Source organism: Trypanosoma cruzi, genomic scaffold, assembly GCF_000209065.1.
Source record: "Trypanosoma cruzi strain CL Brener 1047053516775 genomic scaffold, whole genome shotgun sequence".
Classification (NCBI taxonomy): domain Eukaryota; phylum Euglenozoa; class Kinetoplastea; order Trypanosomatida; family Trypanosomatidae; genus Trypanosoma; species Trypanosoma cruzi.
The window spans coordinates 102,062-122,802 of NW_001849560.1; the positions used below are offsets into that span (position 1 = coordinate 102,062).

General features: G+C 47.4%; 14 protein-coding genes across 14 annotated transcripts, besides 18 other annotated features; all 14 read left to right on the forward strand.

Moving 5' to 3' along the window:
* Positions 1–3,143: a sequence feature (heterozygous, Esmeraldo-like haplotype).
* Positions 22–91: a microsatellite.
* On the forward strand, positions 155–1,174 carry Tc00.1047053510525.10 (protein kinase, putative; the record flags this gene model as incomplete). The annotated part of the gene is made up of 1 exon (XM_805015.1): positions 155–1,174. One exon carries the CDS (start codon positions 155–157, stop codon positions 1,172–1,174), a length of 1,020 nt encoding a protein of 339 aa, XP_810108.1.
* Positions 1,281–1,410: a microsatellite.
* Positions 1,585–1,662: a microsatellite.
* Positions 2,361–2,409: a microsatellite.
* Positions 2,423–2,445: a sequence feature (AT_rich).
* Positions 2,622–3,458, forward strand: Tc00.1047053510525.20 (hypothetical protein, conserved; the record flags this gene model as incomplete). The annotated part of the gene is made up of 1 exon (XM_805016.1): positions 2,622–3,458. One exon carries the CDS (start codon positions 2,622–2,624, stop codon positions 3,456–3,458), a length of 837 nt encoding a protein of 278 aa, XP_810109.1.
* Positions 3,144–4,316: a sequence feature (areas merged during assembly that could not be assigned to a particular haplotype. This can correspond to areas where the two haplotypes were merged or to regions with more than two copies in the genome that were merged during assembly.).
* Positions 3,684–3,763: a microsatellite.
* Positions 3,835–5,067, forward strand: Tc00.1047053510525.30 (hypothetical protein, conserved; the record flags this gene model as incomplete). The annotated part of the gene is made up of 1 exon (XM_805017.1): positions 3,835–5,067. The coding sequence occupies one exon, from the start codon at positions 3,835–3,837 to the stop codon at positions 5,065–5,067; it is 1,233 nt and encodes a 410-aa protein (XP_810110.1).
* Positions 4,317–20,741: a sequence feature (heterozygous, Esmeraldo-like haplotype).
* Positions 5,131–5,195: a microsatellite.
* Positions 5,321–5,341: a sequence feature (AT_rich).
* On the forward strand, positions 5,495–5,833 carry Tc00.1047053510525.40 (hypothetical protein, conserved; the record flags this gene model as incomplete). The annotated part of the gene is made up of 1 exon (XM_805018.1): positions 5,495–5,833. The coding sequence occupies one exon, from the start codon at positions 5,495–5,497 to the stop codon at positions 5,831–5,833; it is 339 nt and encodes a 112-aa protein (XP_810111.1).
* Positions 6,741–8,819, forward strand: Tc00.1047053510525.50 (hypothetical protein, conserved; the record flags this gene model as incomplete). Its single annotated transcript, XM_805019.1, has 1 exon — positions 6,741–8,819. The coding sequence occupies one exon, from the start codon at positions 6,741–6,743 to the stop codon at positions 8,817–8,819; it is 2,079 nt and encodes a 692-aa protein (XP_810112.1).
* Positions 9,125–9,155: a microsatellite.
* Positions 9,233–9,269: a sequence feature (T-rich).
* Positions 9,581–9,631: a sequence feature (CT-rich).
* Positions 9,820–11,067, forward strand: Tc00.1047053510525.60 (hypothetical protein, conserved; the record flags this gene model as incomplete). The annotated part of the gene is made up of 1 exon (XM_805020.1): positions 9,820–11,067. One exon carries the CDS (start codon positions 9,820–9,822, stop codon positions 11,065–11,067), a length of 1,248 nt encoding a protein of 415 aa, XP_810113.1.
* Positions 11,107–11,164: a microsatellite.
* Tc00.1047053510525.70 (hypothetical protein, conserved) lies at positions 11,390–12,394 on the forward strand (the record flags this gene model as incomplete). Its single annotated transcript, XM_805021.1, has 1 exon — positions 11,390–12,394. The coding sequence occupies one exon, from the start codon at positions 11,390–11,392 to the stop codon at positions 12,392–12,394; it is 1,005 nt and encodes a 334-aa protein (XP_810114.1).
* Positions 12,566–12,588: a microsatellite.
* On the forward strand, positions 12,653–13,060 carry Tc00.1047053510525.80 (histone H2A, putative; the record flags this gene model as incomplete). The annotated part of the gene is made up of 1 exon (XM_805022.1): positions 12,653–13,060. One exon carries the CDS (start codon positions 12,653–12,655, stop codon positions 13,058–13,060), a length of 408 nt encoding a protein of 135 aa, XP_810115.1.
* Tc00.1047053510525.90 (histone H2A, putative) lies at positions 13,415–13,822 on the forward strand (the record flags this gene model as incomplete). Its single annotated transcript, XM_805023.1, has 1 exon — positions 13,415–13,822. The coding sequence occupies one exon, from the start codon at positions 13,415–13,417 to the stop codon at positions 13,820–13,822; it is 408 nt and encodes a 135-aa protein (XP_810116.1).
* Tc00.1047053510525.100 (histone H2A, putative) lies at positions 14,176–14,583 on the forward strand (the record flags this gene model as incomplete). Its single annotated transcript, XM_805024.1, has 1 exon — positions 14,176–14,583. The coding sequence occupies one exon, from the start codon at positions 14,176–14,178 to the stop codon at positions 14,581–14,583; it is 408 nt and encodes a 135-aa protein (XP_810117.1).
* Positions 14,938–15,345, forward strand: Tc00.1047053510525.110 (histone H2A, putative; the record flags this gene model as incomplete). The annotated part of the gene is made up of 1 exon (XM_805025.1): positions 14,938–15,345. One exon carries the CDS (start codon positions 14,938–14,940, stop codon positions 15,343–15,345), a length of 408 nt encoding a protein of 135 aa, XP_810118.1.
* Positions 15,546–15,582: a microsatellite.
* Positions 15,625–17,646, forward strand: Tc00.1047053510525.120 (hypothetical protein, conserved; the record flags this gene model as incomplete). The annotated part of the gene is made up of 1 exon (XM_805026.1): positions 15,625–17,646. One exon carries the CDS (start codon positions 15,625–15,627, stop codon positions 17,644–17,646), a length of 2,022 nt encoding a protein of 673 aa, XP_810119.1.
* Positions 17,946–19,352, forward strand: Tc00.1047053510525.130 (hypothetical protein, conserved; the record flags this gene model as incomplete). Its single annotated transcript, XM_805027.1, has 1 exon — positions 17,946–19,352. The coding sequence occupies one exon, from the start codon at positions 17,946–17,948 to the stop codon at positions 19,350–19,352; it is 1,407 nt and encodes a 468-aa protein (XP_810120.1).
* Positions 19,024–19,047: a microsatellite.
* Positions 19,750–20,741, forward strand: Tc00.1047053510525.139 (protein kinase, putative; the record flags this gene model as incomplete). The annotated part of the gene is made up of 1 exon (XM_805028.1): positions 19,750–20,741. A coding segment is annotated over one exon (992 nt), but the record flags the coding sequence as incomplete, so codon positions are not given.

The following is a 20,741-nucleotide window of genomic DNA, read 5'->3' on the forward strand; positions in this document are numbered from 1 at the left end:
AAAAGGGGGGTTTTTGGTTGGTTTTTTTTTTTTTTTGGTTTGGTTTTTGGGTTTTTTTTTTTTTTTTTTTTTTTTTTTTTTTTTTTTTTTTCACCCTGTTTGTTCCTTCCTGTTCGGTAGTAATTGTAAAGTCAATATAATAAACAGCATACTTATGGGAAGGGTTGGTGAATACGAAATATTTGAAACCGTCGGTACAGGCGCGTTTAGCAAAGTTAAAAGAGTAAGACATATTCCTACTGACGCATGTTTTGTGGCGAAAATAATACCCAAGAGCAATCAACGTGTAGAAAATGACATTCGTGTGGAAATTTCGATTCTTCGTAGATTAAAGCATCGCAATATTGTTCAATTGGTAGAAATTTTGGAGAGTCCTAATAATTATTACATTATTCTTGAGCCCGTCTTTGGAGGAGATGTTTGTAGTCTAGTTCTTTCTCAAGATAGCTCCCTTGAAGAAGAGGTGGTATCTGGTTTGTTTTTTCAACTTCTAGCTGGTGTTCGTGCTTGCCACCAAAATGGTGTGGCACATAGGGACTTAAAACCAGAAAATCTCCTTTTAACTGAAGGAAATGTGCTGAAAATATCCGATTTTGGACTAAGTCGGCTACATAAACAAAGCAACTTCCACGCACAAATTGATGAGTATGCCCATACGCTTACCGGAACCCTTGCTTATGTGGCACCGGAAGTTTTTTGCGGTACCTATGATGCTTTTAAAGCGGATATTTGGTCTATGGGGTGCATTCTTTACGTTTTATTGACCAGTTGCTTTCCGTTTGGATATACAACAGATGCAAGAGAGCTTGAAGAACGTATTAAAATGGGACGTATTTGCAAGCTGCCTGATTCAGTTAGTGAAGAGGCAAAAGAGTTGACTTTGTGGCTTATGTCACTCCATCCAGAAGATAGACCCTCGTTGGACCAGGTAGCGTTGCATTCTTTTTTGAAAAGGTATGTGCCGATGAAACATATTTTGGCACTCATAGGGAGCAAACAACCACCACCCCTCGCAGCGAACCCTGCCGAATTTAGTAGTGAGGTTGTTGAAGAAGAAAAACAAGTCAACGAAAGAGGTCGCCCTCTTTTTGGTAAAGAGGCACCTCGAGAATATAGTTTGAAACCATGTTCAGGTGGGTCTTCTAAACCAATGGGTCAATCAAGGAAGGATTGAAGAATAAGTTGGTTTCTTGAGGTGCTTTTTTCCTGTTTTCACTCCTCTCTATTTTGTTGTTCTTAGTTCGTAGTAATGTGAGGACACACCGAGAGGTAATAATAGCTTATTATTATTATTATTATTATTATTATTATTATTATTATTATTATTATTATTATTATTATTATTATTATTATTATTATTATTATTATTATTATTATTATTATTATTATTTTATCTATTTTTATTTTATTTTCACGTCCGTCTTTATGACCGTTATTTCTCGGAAGTTTACACAGCCATTTGGTGGTGGTTAGCTTCCATCATCATAGATCAATGAAGTTTGAATTTTAAAATGAGTAAATATTAGTGAGTCTTACTGTATTGGACGTTGTTAGCACAGTGTTTAGAGCGAAAGGAAGAGGAAGATTATCATTAATATTATTAATAATTTGATTACTACCATTAATACTACTGTTCCTAACTTTATTATTAATCTTATTGTTTACTATACAGCCATAAATGCCTTTGATTTTCCTTTGTTTCCTCTCTCCTTTTTATGCATGTTTTTGTCTGGGGAGAGAGCGAATCGTGCCTTTTGATTGTGGGAGTTGCTCTTTTTGGTGTTTATTTTGCCTTTTTCTGTACAGTCCCAGGGGAAGTTGTTCTTTGTCGTTGTTATTTACAGTCTCTTAAATTAATTTGAAGGCTTACACGCCAGACACCATTTTAGAACAATTTCTTCCCTACCAAATTTATATGTGAAAAGGAACCATATTCTCCTCTTTGGATAATGCATAGAATAGCTAATGGAGCATGCTTCCACTATGCAGCCTCTCAGCAAAAACGGTCTCCACGCCATGCTTTTGTCTATGAGCCTGCAGAGCCGGGCAGCGAAGTAATTGCAGAATTGTCTCCTCGCAGAGTTCACTTTGGCCGGTTTTAACGATGTCAGGTCAATGCCCGTGGCATGCCGCGCAATGGCAGGTCAATCCGTCGCTGCTGTGGCACTGAAAGCCGCATGTTGAACGGCGGAATTTGACCGGTGATAATCCCATCTGGGTGCTGTTGCCCGGCAACGTGCGCTTTCTCGACGGCCTGACTCCTTGGCCATTGTGAAATCGGCGAAAGTGAGTTTTCCAACACCACTAGTTAGCCCACGGCATAATCGGTGAGTTGGGAATTGTATTAATTAGAGCACCTATTTTTTTTTTTTTTTTTTTTTTTTTTTTTTTCTGTTTGTTTGTTTGTTTGGGTGGGGGCGTGTTTATTTTATTTTTTATTAATTTCTGTGAAAAGTCCTTCTTGCAGCAACTGTTCAAAAGACGGAAAAAAACGAATTAAAAAAACTTATGAAATAACTCCTACTTTTTCCCTTGGCTGATTTTTTGATAGAAAATAAACTTAGTGAGTGTCAGTTAAACTGAACCGAATTTATCTGGCATTTTTTTTTTTTTTTTTCAGAATGCCAAAACCAGCACCTCGTTTTGCCATGGGGCATATACTTCCCCGTCGCACCAATGTGGGGTCTCAGTTTTTGTACACACAGAAACACGGAGCTCGTAATGTTTGGTACAAGAAGCAGTACTTTTCTATTCGACCTTTTGCCATTCAAAGACATAGAGGTACAACTCCACGCATCTTGCTTGACCGTAGCCTATGGAAATCGGTTTGGCTTACCAAAGTAAACCTTCCAGATGTCAATCGGTGGGAACGTGTTGTGAACAGTCAGCGTATCACTGAAGATCGATACGCCCTGGTCGAAGAAGAAGGTGTAATGCATAAGGTAAACTGGGGGCTTTATTGTGAACGGTTAGAAACTGAGTTAAAAGCTTCTCTGGAGCGATTACCACAGTACACACTTCTGATGAAGGCGGTTCCTTCAAGCTGGAAAAAACTTGACATTGAAATTAGCGTTATACGTGGATTGTCGTTGCGTGAGGCTATGGCGCAATGCAAACTGTCCATGCGGAAAGGGCATCAAATTGTTTTTCGGGCTCTTGAAATTGCCCAGCAAGGAGCTGAAGCGAAAGGGCTTGAAAAAGATAACTTACGCATCGCACACATTTCTTGTTTTCCAGGTCCAACAGACAAGCAGATTGACATTCGCAGCCGAGGATACTATGCCTGGAAAACGAAGCGGTCTTCTCATTTAATCCTTACCTTGGCTGAAGATCCAGAGATGGTGCTTCCCGATCGTACCTCGATACCTTACGCTTCTCTACTATCCATGAAGCGTGCTGGATTATCTACGGAGCCCACGGTTCTAGATGTGCCTGCTATCAGTGCAGATGGTATCTAGCGCAGTGGCTGCAAACGCCCTTTTATAGGGCCTTTGCAGTGAGTACACAGAGGAAAAAAAGGGGGTAAAGGTGTAGCAACTGCAAAGACAGGAGGAAAGCAACGAAAAGGGTTAATCCTAGTAATGCTAGGTGCATACATTTCATATGCTTTCATGTACGGAATTAACTATGTGAATTCAGCATTATTGGTTTCTTCTCGCGTTATGTGTTCCTAATATCTTTCATTTTTTATTTATTTATTTATTTATTATTTTATTTATTTATTTATTTTTTTTTTTTTTTTTTTTTTTTTTTTTTTTTTCTTGATAATAATTTTTGAAATTTAAACTAATAAGGATAAAAATTGAGAGAAGAGGCTATGTATTCTTTTTAAAAATGCTTAGGAAGCGATACAGACCTCTTGACCCGGCAGAAGAACGCTCTGTAGATGTTGAGCATAAGCTACAGGTAAGTTTGCTTTATGATGAACAGTCGTATTGTTTTAGGTGGCCTGATGCGCCATTAACGTCAATGTTGCGGCGGTCTAATGCCTCTCTGACCCGTGCCGTCCATGGAAATATGGTGTCATTTACGCAGTCTATAATTGCACAACCTCCAATTTTTACAATAGATAGTATTGCGACTGACCATGGAAAACGTGATTTATTTGCTTCTCTTTCTGTTGATCGCCCAATCATCTCATTTTCGTCCGGAAACGTGTCACCATCAGCTCGGTATACCGAAATACAACGTTACAAAAGACATCCTGGGGCCCCAATAACAACTTCTACAGAAGACAGTATTTTTTCTTTCAATGCTCAACAGCTAAAAGACCTTAGAGATGCCGGCGCCTTTAAGGCGTTTTGTGAAGCATTGTCACGATCGGCGCCTGACTCGGTCAATCTTGATAATGAGGCGGAATTGGAAAGTATTGCAAGAAGAGAAATGGAAAATGAGTTGACACGTTTGGAATGGCGAGCATTCCAAGAATCTGAGAAAACAGCTCCCGCACTTCAGCGAATTTTTCTTCTGACAACGGCCGTACCTTTCATGGAGGATACGAAAAAGCATGGTAAGGAAGCCTCTACTCAGGTCTCTAGTGGATGGCAGAGGATTGTTTATGATTTATGGATAAAGTGGAGACGTGAAACTCCGATGGTAATCGGAGATACGCTCACCGATACAAATTCGTCACCATGGGGTTCTCCTCTTCTAACTGGTGCCTTTATATCGTCATTGGCAAAGGAATACTTCTTAACCGGCAATGGTGAGCCTAATGGTACTATTAAGTCAGGCAGGCTTCGAGAAAAAAGGGCTGGGAAAGATAAGCTAATGTTTCCTTTGACGTCCCCACGGCGTCGTGGCGCTTACGGCTATCTTCGTTGGCGTATAGACCTATATGAACCACGAATACGTAGTGCCTGGGGCGGAAGCCGGGGGGAGAACGGGGACCGGGGATCCGCAAAAATGCTGAGTGCGGCTGAGGTGAACAAGCTCATAAATGAAAAGCTTCCCGCTGCTTTAGCCGATGTGGGCTGCGATGAACGTATGGATCCTGTGGATGCATTGGCCCTTACTGATATTCGCAGTAAAGTGGGGACATGGAGGCATTGGCTTACGTATGTGTAAAATGCTGGATTTTTTCCTTGCTGATTTCTATTATTTTACTTGAATTCTCCATTCTTTCTCCATTTATTATTATTATTATTATTATTATTATTATTATTATTATTATTATTATTATTATTGGTATTATTCCGTACATCATTGAGATTGTACGATTTTACTAAAAATAAAACAGAAATGCACACACAAGCAAAAAAAGGGAATAAAATGTAGAAAACAAGATTTGCGTACCGACCATAATCTAATACCGTTATGCTAATATATATATATATATATACCGGAGGGCATTTGTGACTTGCAAGCCTGTTCTTAATCATTTTTTATTGTTTTTGCTTTCTAATTTTTTTTCTTACTCTGTGGTCGGAAGTAAGCTAAGCGACAAAAACAATAAAAGTTAATTGGGTAAAATAAGGGGAGGTGCCATTTCAAAATGTCTAAACCATCGCAGCAAACCACGAGGAAATGGATAGGGCAACGTGCGCTTGCGCGTGCGGAAGACGCAACAAACCGAAAGGCAAACGCTGCGGTACCACCTCCAGCGCCCGCTCCTCATGAACACAATCCGTCGTCCCCACCGCCAACTCTGGTGCAATTGCCCCTATCTCTGATTTTTGAGCGCCAGGAAGCGGTGGATGCCCTCAGCAACCTGTATCATAACGCTGAGACCGTGAGGAGAGTGGAAACGGGTGATCCTATATTTGATCTACGGGATGCTTCAAAGGTTCATGAGGAAATTATGGAGTGTCTTAAAGCGGGAGGGTGTGCGTAATGAGATGGCTTTTGTGCGTCGGATTGCTCGCGTATTCTACCTTTTTTGCCCCATCTATACTTCTTTGCGGCTCTTTAAAAATCACAGTTGTCCGCAGGGAAACACCGAGGAATGGGTAATAGAGGAGGTTTAGCAATTTTTTCTTTTTGTATTTGATTAAAAAAGGAATAAGAGGGGGTTGCATTTTTTGTTATTCTCTATTTTTCCTTCACCCTGCACCAACGAAATGAATTATTAGAATTTTGCTCAATTGGGTTCACGTCACTGCGGTTTTCACCCTATCTGTGGCTTGAGTCGTTCTCTTATTGCTGGCCAAACCTTTTATGTCTCTTTTTTTTTATTACTGTTTTCCCCGTCCGGTTTATTGGTACTTTATTGACTGCAATAAAAAGGTATTTTATTTAGTTGAATAGGCAGGGGGGCGCGTTGAGTCTAACGGGATTTTTTCCTCTTGCGGCATTGCTTATGCTTCGTGCCATAAGTGGCTTAGTGGTGAGCGCAGCAGTTGGCATAGGCTTGTACAATATCTATTCAACGCAAAATGAGAAGCTTGTGCAGGATGAACTGTCCCTACTAGAGAAACACGAAAAGATGGCTGCAGATGGTAAAGTACGGGGCTTTGAATAAGAAAAGAATGGATGATTGGAAATAATTCTTTACACCCTTTCTCTTTGCTTCGGTGGATGTCAGGCATCTTATTTTGGGATGGTGAACAAGAGAAATGTGAGGTTTAGCAGCTAAAAGATTTCAAAAGAAAAAGCGATTATACGTTAATATCTAGGTTTTTACTGTTCTATCAAAGTTTTTTCTCCTGCCTTTATTTCTCCTCTGTGTATTTGGTATGAGGAAGAGTAGGGGAAAACGGTAGGTAAAGCACATACTTCTTTCAAAAAGCGAGCTTACATCTATGGACGCCAATGATGGTGCACCGCCGTCGGAATCCCAGGATACACCAGTGCTCCGTGGTGATAAAGAGCAACCGGTGCAGCAGACCGCAAATGAGGTGCAAGCTCCGCGTGTAGAAGCAATAGAAGAAACAAACGAAAACATCCAGGCAGTGCAGTCGGGTGCTGTTGTGGAAGAGCCTTTGCAACAGGAGGAGAGAGAGGCTTCTGAGGGGGGCGAGGAATTAAAGCCGAATCTGGTTGGTGCAGAGGTGTCGTCGGAGCGCAAGCCCCGCGAAGAACTAGAAGTGATTCCGGCTCCAGTCGCTACCATACCGACGAGTATTGAGGAAGAAGAGATCATGCAGCCACAGCAACCTTCCCATGGGACTCAAGCGGAACTTGGGGAAGATCATCCTTCACCAACTTCTTCAGTACCCGCCCCTACTGCATCTCCTGCGGCTGTTACTTCTGCAGCCGAGGTGTCCTCTAACGGCTATATTGTTTACGCACAGAATGACGTGATTGTTGACGCCACGGTGTACCCGACGGGGTTTCGGATCTTGGTGAAAGCTCCAGGTTCCCCGGGTGGTAAAATCGCCACGAGGTTCGTGTACGAGTCGGTCGCTTCAAATCTCGGGACACATCCAGAGGTGATAAAAGTTTACTGTAAAGGCAAGCGCATTCGCTTTGGGGAGACAATAGACTATGAGATAGGCGAGTTACCAGCAAAAGGGCGTCTGTGGGTGGATGTACACTTCAGTGAAGATAAAATGCCACCTCATCTTCAGAAGCTCAGGAAGGACGACAATGTCGTACGGTGCTTGCAGTTACGCTCACGGCCAGATGACATTTCTCCGGCTGACCTTGTTGCCGCCCGTAAACGCGGATTAACCTTTGATGAGGCCATCAATGAATTCCGGCAGAGAAACAAGAGCAAAGACATTGTTTCAGTGGTGCTTCTGCACGAACCAACCGGGACTCGCATGCCCTTTCTGGGAGGTTATCGCCTTAAGAAGGATCCCTCGCGTGTCTTTCTTCACGCGTCAACACAGCTGAGAGCACCTGGAGATACAAGTCTTGAGGATCTGCAGTACGGCCCCCTTCCACGTGATGGCGTTTCGCGGAGGACGCAAACATATGGTGTGTCACGGAGCTGCCAGACACTACGGGAGTGTAGCACACAGACAGCGCGGCCCGATTACGAGGCGGATGATAATTATGATGAAATTGTCATTGCAAGAATGTACTTTTCTTCGGTGCAGTTGCTTGCGTTGCAAACAGAAAAGGTGATAATAATGCAGAAGATGTATAGAAAATGGAAGGCGCGCCAGGTATACCGCGAGCTTTTTGCAGCACGACAGGCCTTCTTGGAAAGAGCTGCCGCACAGGCCGCAGCGGAAGAGGCTGAAAAGAAACTTCGCGAAGAGTTTGAACGCAGACGTCGTGCGACACCACGCACTGCCGATGATTTTTCTACGCTTCGCCGTGAGTTGGAGGCGTGGCGGGCGGCTGAGACAACGCGCATCCTCACAGACAGAACACTTAGCGAGGTGGCAAAGCGTGCTGCGCTTACAGAACTCACAAAGAGGGAGCTGCATCTTCTTCAGGAACTTGAAACACTTCGTCGTGGGGTTGTGCAAAACCGCCGCGCACGCCGTTTTGAGGATATTCTGTCTCTCATGACAGCCCCCAAACAGTGTGGAATAGTCTCTGTCACCACACGGGCTGCGGAGCGTGCGCGCGAATTGCGGGAGTTATATGTGGCATTGACGGAGACACCGTCCTCCGTTGAAGCCCGCCTTGACGTGCTGTTGCATATCAAGTGGACTGTGAAGGAATTTGACTCGCCGTTAACAAAACAGATAGTGGAACTTGTGGATCGTGAGTCTGACTTGTTGCAACGTGGCCGTACAGCGTGTTCACTTAAAGGGCTACGTACGCGTCTAGAGCATTTGTTTAAACGCTTCATTGCCACGCCGGAGTACAACCCGGCCGTGGACGAAGTGGTCAAGGGCCCAACATTTGGAGCAGATGAGAATGGCGAAGCGGCTTCCATGGTAGCGGCACGAAGGCGCCTCAAGCCGTCTAACGCGGTATAGCACAACCGATGATGTGGATTCATGCAACAAAAACAAATTGTCATTATTTGCGAAAGAGGAGTGAAAGAAAAACACAACAAGAAAAAAAAATAGAGAAGGGGGGCAGGGATTCCGCTTTTGGAGGCGATGCGAGTCATTGGGATGTATTTTATTTTCGGAGAGCAGTTTTGCGTACGCCACCATGTTCCATACTTTTTACTCCCTTTTGGTTCAGCTCTTTAAATATGTAGAAAACAGCAGCAAAAAAAACAAAATGAGGAGAATGAGTGTAGAGGTTTACCTTGTTTTCCTTTACCTGCATGCCTTTTTTGTTTTTGTTTTTGTTTTTGTTTTTGTATGTGCGTGTATTCTTTCATTGGTATTTTGCGGAAGTGAGGGGCGGGAAAAGGAATTGACCATTGAAAAAATGCCACTTTTTTTTTTTTTTTTTGGTGCTTTTTTTTTCCTTTTGTAGTTGATGGGCATCACAGTTTGGAAGGTAAAGAAGGATGCAGTTCTTCAACTGTATAAGTCTCTCGAAAATAAAAAATAAAAAATGCGCACCGCAATGATATCCTTCTAATGCCTCAGTCATTCTGTCTCGCGGTGGACATAGGCTGTGGGGACACCAACCCCCTCATTTTTTCCCGTTGCGTAAAAGATGGCAATTGGAACCGGCATGGCAAGACGCGGAACGGGGATATCGTCATCCTTTTGGGACGTCGTGTGGGTGATACTCGACGGGTGCGGGGGACTCAAAATTTCCGCACTTGGAGAGAAGATTTCCCTTTTCTTTCTCCTATTTGTTTTTTTCTTCTTCTTCTTTTTCTACTCGGTGATTTTGTTATTTTCTTTTTTTCGGATGCGTGATGACCATTCCATGTTTCCCATCCCCTGACTCTATTCGTATCGCTGTAGCTTTTTCTTTTACCGCCCCGCTACCCCCTGCTTTACCCGTGTTTCTCTTTTTACATGAAAGAAGCAAGGGAAGGGAGACAAACCGAAAGTCTGGAGGAAACAAATGAGTTTTGCTGGTCTTCAGAAACGTCTAAAAAATAAGGCGGTGGCTACTACAACCACGACTAGTACTCCTCCCTCCTCGGATGCAAAACCTGATACTAAAGAGTCTTCTAGCAGCGTCTACGATGTTGCCGCTCGCGAAGCGCGTGCGAACCATGAGGAGCGCAAACGGCAGCGTTCCCCTCACGATAAGGAAAACACGGCGTACAACCCCACTATAAATGAAAGAAATGGGCCCGCCGATATGCCGTCCGACCAACCCTCCGTAGAAAAGGCAAGTTCAAAGACTCTAACAGAGACAGAATTTTTGGAGCGACGGCACTTAGCCGAGGAAGTGGTGTTGCAATGTGCAGAGGCCATGTCACGGAATATGGAGTTAGCTGCCACCTCGATAGATAAAATAGATATCAAAAAGGAATCAGAGGTGTATGAAATGAGTGGCTTGCCACTGCCACTGTGTCAATTTCTTGAACAGCGCCTGCAACGTTCATCGGATGCAACTGCTACGTTGATTAGTACGTGTGAAGAGGAAGAACACAACCTTGTTTCTGCACTGAGGAGCTCAAGCAACTTGCCCATTTTGTTTCCTCCGCAAGTTGAGGACTTTGTCACCACATTGCGTACCCTCTGGCTTGCGTTGTGTTGGCATTGGGTCATAGCACTTCGGGGGAAAGAAGGGAACGAAGTTAGTGAGAATGGGTGGTCTTACAACGTCTACCTGCTCTCACGCCATGCGCTGCCTATTACTGTACGCAACACACGAGGACGTGAAGTGGCGCTGGCCTTGCAAGCATGGCAAGAGGCATATCGTGTGCGGCAAAACATGCTTGACTTCCTCGCATATATACTCCATGATATGGGCGTGGTCTTGCGTTTTTCAGGGGATGATGCTTCAAAGGGTGACGAGAACTTGCGTATTGTGCCGCCGAAAATTGCGGACAGTATCTTTTGTATGGTGCAGCACTTACGCCGCCGGGACTTTACAGAAGTTCGTCAGGCGTATGTTGAACTTACGATGGGAACAGCAAACTGGAAATTGGGACTTTTTTCAGGTGGGGAAGTACACATGCGGCGCTCCATGGAGCGCATCGAGCGTCGCCGCATTGAGCACCTTCTTCACAATGAAAGAGCCGTTCGTCTTTTGCATGTGCTGCGGGAGTTGATAGAATTCGTACAGAAAAATGAAGTCACGTTGCTTCACACCGGCATTTTTGCCAGGGAAAAGTCGATGAAGGAGCACAGCTCATGATAACAGTTGATGAAGTGAGCCCGTCATTGCAACTCCCACTTTTGTTTTTTTTTTTTTTTGTTTGTTTTGTTTTTTGTTTTGTTTTTTGTTTTTTCTTACTTTAATTGAAGCAAATGTAATAAATTTGCTGATTTCCTCTGGCTGCACCAAGTTCTTTTTTTTTTTTTTTTTGTTTCTTATTTAAGTTTTGTGCGCACAGAGAGGCCGAAAGGAAAAACACTGGAAAGGGGAAATTGGCGCTGCTCTGCCCCTAGGCTCTGATAAGCACGCAAAATACACCTCTTTTTTTTTGTGTGTGTTGCGGCGTCTCTCTTTTGCCTCGATGAATGTCAACATCCAGGCCCTCCATCCGAGCCTGCAACGGTACCTTCCCGGCCATCTACCGAAGCGGCAGAGACGGCTTTACACGGGGAAAACAAACAGCAAGAAGTTTCAGGTTGCGCACTTGGCCGACGTGGAAACTGAGGTGGCGCAGCGCCTCCCGCTGCCAGGCAGGCTTGCGCAATCCTTGTTGTTCTCGCCCACCGTGACACGTGCCGTCGTCGTCGATGAGACGACCGACCAAGTTGGGATCGGTGACTCCTTTGGCACCCACCCACAGAATGATAATACTTCAATTCCGTGGGCATCTGTCAGCGACAAAAAAGACAGCAAAGCAGTGCAGAACAGAGAAACTGCCACCTCCCTTCTTGCAGTAAAGGCCACAGGCACGGAACAACGTTTCAATAAGGAGACGTTTTACTTTGGATGCCCAACACTGGGTGGGGCGGGGCAATTGGAGTATAACGACCCCAGTGATCCGCACGGACGCAATCACATAGTCAGTGCATGGAATACACGACACCACTTCTTGCCAGCCATTTGGTTCTCGAGGGCAACGCAACATCCAGCAGTCGCAGACGCGATGATTCTGGGGAGCAACCCTTTGACTACAAACATGAAAAGCGAAAGGCCGCACAAAAGCACAAATGGCTACGAAACCCCCATAAAGGAGCTGAACGAAAAAAAACAACTTACCTCCGTCGAAGCTCAACCTCATGTACCCACCGGCTGCACACCATTGCCGAATTCCCACACATGGCCTGACACCTACAATCCACCGAACTTATACGACGTCCCTCCACCCAAGCTCCGATATCAGCTCACAGATTACCACTCAACGTTTCACCATACCAAAGGCGAGCCAAATTCATTCATGTACATAAGTGAAAAAGAACGATTTCGGACGACAAAAGAGATGCCACTTTCAACACCCACGAACACTGCAATATACACATATGGAAGGCGCCGATACCCGACAAAAGACAATGAAAAGCAAAATAAATAAAAAAGAATTACACTACAACAAGAAAATATACTACAATCCATTTTATGTAAATTCAACAGTTCACTTACAAATCAAACACCCACCAATTATACCAATTAACACTCACAAATCATAAAACAAAAGCAATCAAATTACCCGAAACGAAGTCCTCATCTCTTATTTACAAAACCCAAAAATAAAAATAAAAATAAAAAAATAAGGAAAGAAACCGAACAAACCACAATTTATTGCTATTTGTTTTGTTTTTCGCAGACAAGGATGGCAACCCCGAAGCAGGCAGCGAAGAAGGCGTCCAAGAAGCGCAGCGGCGGCCGCTCCGCAAAGGCCGGTCTGATCTTCCCCGTGGGCCGTGTGGGCTCGCTGCTGCGCCGCGGCCAGTATGCCCGCCGCATCGGCGCGTCGGGCGCTGTGTACATGGCGGCGGTGCTGGAGTACATGACAGCCGAGCTGCTGGAGCTGTCCGTGAAGGCGGCGAGCCAGCAGGCAAAGAAGCCGAAGCGCCTGACACCCCGCACGGTGACGCTTGCCGTGCGCCACGACGACGACCTCGGCACGCTCCTGAAGGATGTGACGCTGTCGCGTGGTGGTGTGATGCCGAGCCTGAACAAGGCGCTGGCGAAGAAGCACAAGAGCAGCAAGAAGGCGAGGGCGACGCCCAGCGCTTAGAGCGGCCTTCAGGCCAAGCGCAGAGACGGGGCGCAACATGTTAGATGCACCTGGGTGGCCGTCGTCGCTGAGCCACGGTGACCCACACGTAGCCCCATAGAATAGGATTGTTTTTTCGTTGTTTTCTTCTTGTTTTCTACTGCCTCTCCTCCCACTGTTGTGTAGGTCTCTGCGGCGCCTTGGCGTCGGCGCTTGGCCGCATTGTGGCGTGCCGTGCGCTTTTTCCTCTGCTTTGGCCGCAGGTCCTCTGCCCCCGCCCTTCTCTCCTCCCTTTGTTTCCCAAGATCAAAGCCAAGCCAAGCAACCTAACCACACTTTATTACTATTTGTTTTTTTTGTTTTTCGCAGACAAGGATGGCAACCCCGAAGCAGGCAGCGAAGAAGGCGTCCAAGAAGCGCAGCGGCGGCCGCTCCGCGAAGGCCGGTCTGATCTTCCCCGTGGGCCGTGTGGGCTCGCTGCTGCGCCGCGGCCAGTATGCCCGCCGCATCGGCGCGTCGGGCGCTGTGTACATGGCGGCGGTGCTGGAGTACCTGACAGCCGAGCTGCTGGAGCTGTCCGTGAAGGCGGCGAGCCAGCAGGCAAAGAAGCCGAAGCGCCTGACACCCCGCACGGTGACGCTTGCCGTGCGCCACGACGACGACCTCGGCACGCTCCTGAAGGATGTGACGCTGTCGCGTGGTGGTGTGATGCCGAGCCTGAACAAGGCGCTGGCGAAGAAGCACAAGAGCAGCAAGAAGGCGAGGGCGACGCCCAGCGCTTAGAGCGGCCTTCAGGCCAAGCGCAGAGACGGGGCGCAACATGTTAGATGCACCTGGGTGGCCGTCGTCGCTGAGCCACGGTGACCCACACGTAGCCCCATAGAATAGGATTGTTTTTTCGTTGTTTTCTTCTTGTTTTCTACGGCCTCTCCTCCCACTGTTGTGTAGGTCTCTGCGGCGCCTTGGCGTCGGCGCTTGGCCGCATTGTGGCGTGCCGTGCGCTTTTTCCTCTGCTTTGGCCGCAGGTCCTCTGCCCCCGCCCTTCTCTCCTCCCTTTGTTTCCCAAGATCAAAGCCAAGCCAAGCAACCTAACCACACTTTATCACCATTTGTTTTTTTGTTTTTCGCGGACAAGGATGGCAACCCCGAAGCAGGCAGCGAAGAAGGCGTCCAAGAAGCGCAGCGGCGGCCGCTCCGCGAAGGCCGGTCTGATCTTCCCCGTGGGCCGTGTGGGCTCGCTGCTGCGCCGCGGCCAGTATGCCCGCCGCATCGGCGCGTCGGGCGCTGTGTACATGGCGGCGGTGCTGGAGTACATGACAGCCGAGCTGCTGGAGCTGTCCGTGAAGGCGGCGAGCCAGCAGGCAAAGAAGCCGAAGCGCCTGACACCCCGCACGGTGACGCTTGCCGTGCGCCACGACGACGACCTCGGCACGCTCCTGAAGGATGTGACGCTGTCGCGTGGTGGTGTGATGCCGAGCCTGAACAAGGCGCTGGCGAAGAAGCACAAGAGCAGCAAGAAGGCGAGGGCGACGCCCAGCGCTTAGAGCGGCCTTCAGGCCAAGCGCAGAGACGGGGCGCAACATGTTAGATGCACCTGGGTGGCCGTCGTCGCTGAGCCACGGTGACCCACACGTAGCCCCATAGAATAGGATTGTTTTTTCGTTGTTTTCTTCTTGTTTTCTACGGCCTCTCCTCCCACTGTTGTGTAGGTCTCTGCGGCGCCTTGGCGTCGGCGCTTGGCCGCATTGTGGCGTGCCGTGCGCTTTTTCCTCTGCTTTGGCCGCAGGTCCTCTGCCCCCGCCCTTCTCTCCTCCCTTTGTTTCCCAAGATCAAAGCCAAGCCAAGCAACCTAACCACACTTTATTACTATTTGTTTTTTTTGTTTTTCGCAGACAAGGATGGCAACCCCGAAGCAGGCAGCGAAGAAGGCGTCCAAGAAGCGCAGCGGCGGCCGCTCCGCGAAGGCCGGTCTGATCTTCCCCGTGGGCCGTGTGGGCTCGCTGCTGCGCCGCGGCCAGTATGCCCGCCGCATCGGCGCGTCGGGCGCTGTGTACATGGCGGCGGTGCTGGAGTATCTGACAGCCGAGCTGCTGGAGCTGTCCGTGAAGGCGGCGAGCCAGCAGGCAAAGAAGCCGAAGCGCCTGACACCCCGCACGGTGACGCTTGCCGTGCGCCACGACGACGACCTCGGCACGCTCCTGAAGGATGTGACGCTGTCGCGTGGTGGTGTGATGCCGAGCCTGAACAAGGCGCTGGCGAAGAAGCACAAGAGCAGCAAGAAGGCGAGGGCGACGCCCAGCGCTTAGAGCGGCCTTCAGGCCAAGCGCATATAAAGTCCCATAGTGTAGTAGTTTTTTTTTTGTTTGATTTTTTTTGAGGTATTTTTCTTGTGTGTTTGTGTGCGAATATTTTTTGTTTGTTATTTCTTTTGAGGTTGTGTTTTTTATTTATGTATTGTTGTCTTTGTTGTCTACTTTTTAGTTGGAATTGTCGAGATTAGGGGCGGTTTTTTTTTTTTTTTTTTTCTTTTCTTTTTTTTTTTTAGTTCTTTGTATTTTGCTCTCTCTAGTGGAGTTTCGGAGGTGATGCTGAAGGAAACTGTGTTTTCTGTTATGCCGGTGGATTATGGATTTCTTGATAGTATCATGTTCGCGTTTTCCATAGTGCTGGAACGTATTTTGTCGATGGTGATGTCACGTGAGGTGCTGTTGTTGTTCCTTTTGCTTGTATGTACCGCTCTTCGTGTGCTTGTTCCTGAATTGTCCCGAGTGGCAAAGGAGAAATTTTTTTATTTTTCGCGTGTCTATTTGGTACGCCGTGTCACGGCACACTTGTGTATGGCGTCGGTTGGGATTTTGTCGGATCGTAATGCGCTTCTGCAGAATGCCATTTTTTATTTTCTTTACCACAACTTTTGGCGAACATCACTGCCCTCCTCCGTGTGGAAGAATAAGAAGTCACTGCTTCTGTTGATGGATCCTCTGCGTCATTCATGGGAAGAGCGATATGACTCTCCTTTTAGGGTGGATTTTTTTGGTGACGCTGATGATGGGTTTCGTGAAGATGTGAATTGGCGGAGCCAAAGGGAGTTTGCGCGTTATTTGTTGGTGCGGGTGCCGGTGGAAGGTTCGTGGGTGCCAGTAAGCGAGGATGGTGTGGAGTTGACGTATGATCGGCAGCGAGAAAAAATTGATGGCAATGAAGGTGTGCAGCGAACAATATTATTGCGTGCCGTAGGGGATTCGGATGCTGATGAGCGGATTAAACGTTTTTTGCAGGCTGCGCTGGATTTCTATGTAGGGATGCTGCCAAGCGTCTTGAATTATGGCAGAGTTTTCCTTCAAATGCATGCGCCGCCGGGCGAGCGGGAAAGCGAAGGTCGTGTGTTCTTCAAGCGGTATCCTCTTGTCCAGCAAAAAACGTTTGACACCTTGTTTTTTCCGGAGAAGCGTAAAATCTTGAAGATGGTGGATGACTTTTTGGCAAAGAGGGGACGTTTTGCGACGGAAGGGTTCCCTGGGAAACTCGGATTTCTTCTGTACGGTCCGCCTGGCACGGGCAAAACGTCTTTTGTAAAAGCACTCGCCGCGTACACGGGACGTCACATTGTCTCTGTGAATTTGGCATTTCTTCGATCAAATCAGGAACTTTATGACATCTTTCTCAGTCGCGAGTTTTACTGCGTTGGGGATTCCAACCCCACTTATTTTGGAGTTGGGGATGTCATCTTTCTCCTTGACGACGTGGACACGTCGAGCTCAATGGTGCGCTCGCGTGTGCGGAAAAGGCCTGTGCGCATGCATCGTGCCGCAACGCTTGAGTCCTGTGGGAATTCTGCAGCAATTCCATTCGGCGGTGATGCTGACAAAAGGGACGACACGGAAATTGTCGCCGCCGACGACAGCGACGAGGAAGACGGGGACAAAAGTACCGACGAAGAGAACGAAGACAGTGAGGGTGGCGGGGTGGCCTCTCAGCAACAAATAACTCTTGTCAACCAGATCTTGCGTAGCGTCTTGGAGTCTCAGCGCCCCGCCGAATCCCATGCATCCTTGGGGGATGATCCTGCTCACAATGAGAAGACAGTAGATTTCTCGTTTTTAAAGCTTTTGCAATCCACGGAGTCAGCAAACCTCTCAGGGCTTCTGAATGTGCTTGATGGCGCCGTCGATACTCCTGGTCGCATTGTGGTGATGATCACAAACCACCCGGAGCGGCTTGACCCGGCGCTGGTGCGGCCTGGGCGCTTCAGCCTCAAACTGCGCATGGACTACATACAGCTGCCTGCGTTGCTGGACATGTTGGGACTGCACTTTGGGTCCGTCCGCCCTGCTGATGGGGGCGACACGAATGAGAAGACGTCAGGAAAGTTGAGTGCGAACGAAGCGTCTGGAGCAAAGGCGCTCCCATTACCCAAGCTGAGTGATGCCGAGGCGGAACGTGTGCGGCAGGCCATTGCTGCGATTCAAGAGAAGAAAAAACAAGCTGAGGGTGATTTTGTGGGCCTTACCATTTCCCCCGCGGAGATTGAGTCGATGTGTACGGTGTGTAACTCACTAGACGAGTTTATTGACCTTCTTGACTCACGCTTTAATGAAAAAGAATAGGGGATAGAAGAGTAATGTCTCTACCAGGAATTTGCTCTTTCTTCAAATTCTTGGGTTTAACTCGTCTTTTTGTCTCCTTCTGTGTCTCAGCGTCCTTTTTTCCCCTTTTTTTGTCTGTTTTTGTGTTAATAAGCATATGTATGTTGTTGTTGTTGTTGTTTGGGGGGCGAAAATTTGTGTTGGCTTCTGCCCATTCGAACCTCTAATGTCTCATGGCTACTCAATGACGTTCCCTCTCATTATTTGTTTATCCAAACACCACTATTTCCTGTATTTGTTACGATGCCAAGGAACCACACATGGCTGCAACAAGGCGCATATCAGCCGCCGTTACTGCGACAGCAGGGCTGTTATTAGGTGGTGGAGGCGTTTTTGTTGCTTATAATTGGTGGCGCAATCCAGTAAGTGCCAAAGATTCTCTTGGGCAATGCTTTGCTTTCAAAGCACTGAATCAAAAGGATCCACGTGCCCGATTCCACTTCTATGCGACGCGCAATGCAGATGGGAGTGAGGAGTTGGACCCTGCTGGCCTTATCGCATGTTTGTGCCTTCTTGATGAGGAGAGCAGGCAGTCGCTTGAAAGTGGGGGAGATAACCACCTCCCACCCCATGTACGTCAACGTCTGGAGCATGTGTTTCAACTCATGGACATTAACCACGACAGTAGCTTCTCGTATGAAGAATTTTGTATACTTCTCACTCTTCTTTCAGCGCGTCGCGAACATCTAGAGATGGCCTTTGGGGTCTTTGACAGGGACGAGGATGGCCGTCTTTCGGGGCATGAGTTTTTGTACATGCTGAACGCGTTGATGGTGGACCCTGCTGTGCAGTTTCTTAACGTGCAGCCCTCACTAACGCGACAGCAGCGCATGACATACTCGACCCCTGGAGCCTCACCCACACCCATCACAGACGGCTCAGGGGATTCAAAAAAAAAGCATATGAGCGCGTCAGCCGCTGCGCGGGATGCACTTTTAGCCTCCCCGCTTGCCGAACACTTCTTTGGAACGCATGGTGAGAAATGTATCTCGTTTGATGAGTTCTGGTCAATGCTCTGTGAGATTCGACGGGAAGTTTGGACGCTGGAGTTTGGCTTGCACGACCCAAGAAACACCGGTTTCATCACTTTGCAGGACCTTCAACAAATTATCTTTCGCCGTAACAGTAATGAAATTCCCATGGGTGTGATGGAAAAACACTTCTCCCATGTAGAGGGGAATCCCGACGAAAGGACGATGAAATGCGTAGAGAAGGAATTTGTATCTTTTGAGTTCTGCCTGAAGGTGTTTGATTTTCTCTCTGAGTGCGACGCGGTGGCTCATGGGATGAATCTCCTTTTAAGGGCGAAGCTTCCAGAGGTCTTAACCACACCTCTTGAGCAGCAGCAGCAGCAGCGGCAGCCACCGGAGTCCAAAACGAGGATGTTGGATACCTCTTTTTTAAATAGGGACGAGTATGAAGTTGATAGTGCGGAGTTTTATCGCGTGCTTGAAGCGTGCAAAGGACTTTCTCATTTAACAAGAGAGGATGCCGATTGCCTGGTGCGGATTTTCGATTTGGATAGATCGGGGAAGTTGTCACCAATCGAGTTTGCGCATGCGTGTGAGCTACGTGCTAAATTCTTCACTTCACGAGAGCCACGATTTAATGAACCTCAACAGAATGTGGTGCAGCGGTTCATGACGTGTATGCAGCAGCTGAAGTAGTCGAACGCATTCGCAGTGATTTTTATTTTCAGGCTCACGGAATGATCGTCGATCATGTTTTTTATGTTGTTATTGTTGTTGTCTCATTTCTCCCTTACTCACATACGTTTTTTTTTTTTTTGGGGTGGGGGAGGATTGTCTCTGCTCTACGTTATGTGTATGTACACCTGTTATATTTGTTTGTTTGTTTAATATGTGATCTGGTGAAAAGAAGGGGGGGTGGAGTTTGTCATGTGTGACAGCGCCGTATTTTGTGTATTATTTTCTTTTTTTTTTTTGTCGTACCTCATATTATTTGGTGTTGTTGTTTTCTGTCCTTTATATTTATATATTAGCGGGTGGTGGCTGCGGTAAAAAAAAAAATATTGGCGTTTGTGTTTGGGTTCGGTGGACATCCATGACGCAGACAACAACAACGGCACGAGCGATGCGCCACCCGGCCGCCAATGACGGTCGAAGCTGCACGGACCGACGAAGTACACTTCTTGCGGAGAGTTTCCCCGCCCTCATTGGGCCCTCGTTGCCGAGTAAGTACCGCGAACCCCGCCCCTTGGGTCGTGGCGCCTCCAGTACGGTCTGGACACTCATCGACAATGTCACGAATGAAATCGTCGTGGGCAAACTTTGCAATTTGGCGCTCATGTCGGAGAAAAATAAAAGTTTTGCCCGCTCGGAAGCAGTGAATATTTTGAGTTGCGAGCACCCAAATATTATTCGCCTCCTGGGCACATATGAGCGGAATGAGCAATTGCTGCACATACTAGAGTACGCTGACGCAGGAGACCTGCAGACACAAGTAGAGGTTCGTGCGAAACATTACTCGCGGGTAAAAAATGGAAGTGGGTCTGCATCACGCAAAGACGCTGCAGAGGCTGTGCCGTGCTACTACAAGGAGAACGAGGTCCTTGTCATTCTGGCGCAGCTTTGTCTTGCAGTGAAGTACATCCACGGAAAGAATATTATGCATCGTGATTTGAAAACGTCCAATATTTTTCTTCGAAAAAATGGGCTTATTAAGTTAGGCGACTTTGGCTTTTCGCGACAATACGGCCAAAGCCTTTCCTCCGATGTGGGGAAAACGTTCTGTGGGACACCGTACTATTTGTCTCCTGAGCTCTGGCGCCGGGAAAACTACAATCATAAGGCGGATATTTGGTCTATGGGTGTCTTGCTATATGAAGTTATGGCACTGCGGAAGCCGTTCATATCCCCGAACATGGAGAAACTGATGCAGTGTGTGCTGACAGAGGGGAGCTATGAATTGCTGCCGAGAGAGAGGTACAGTCAGGGCCTATGCGACCTCTGCTACGCCATGCTGCGCGTCAATCCACACGAGCGGCCAAACATCACAGAAATCCTTGCGACGCCCATCATGTTGAATGAAGGGCT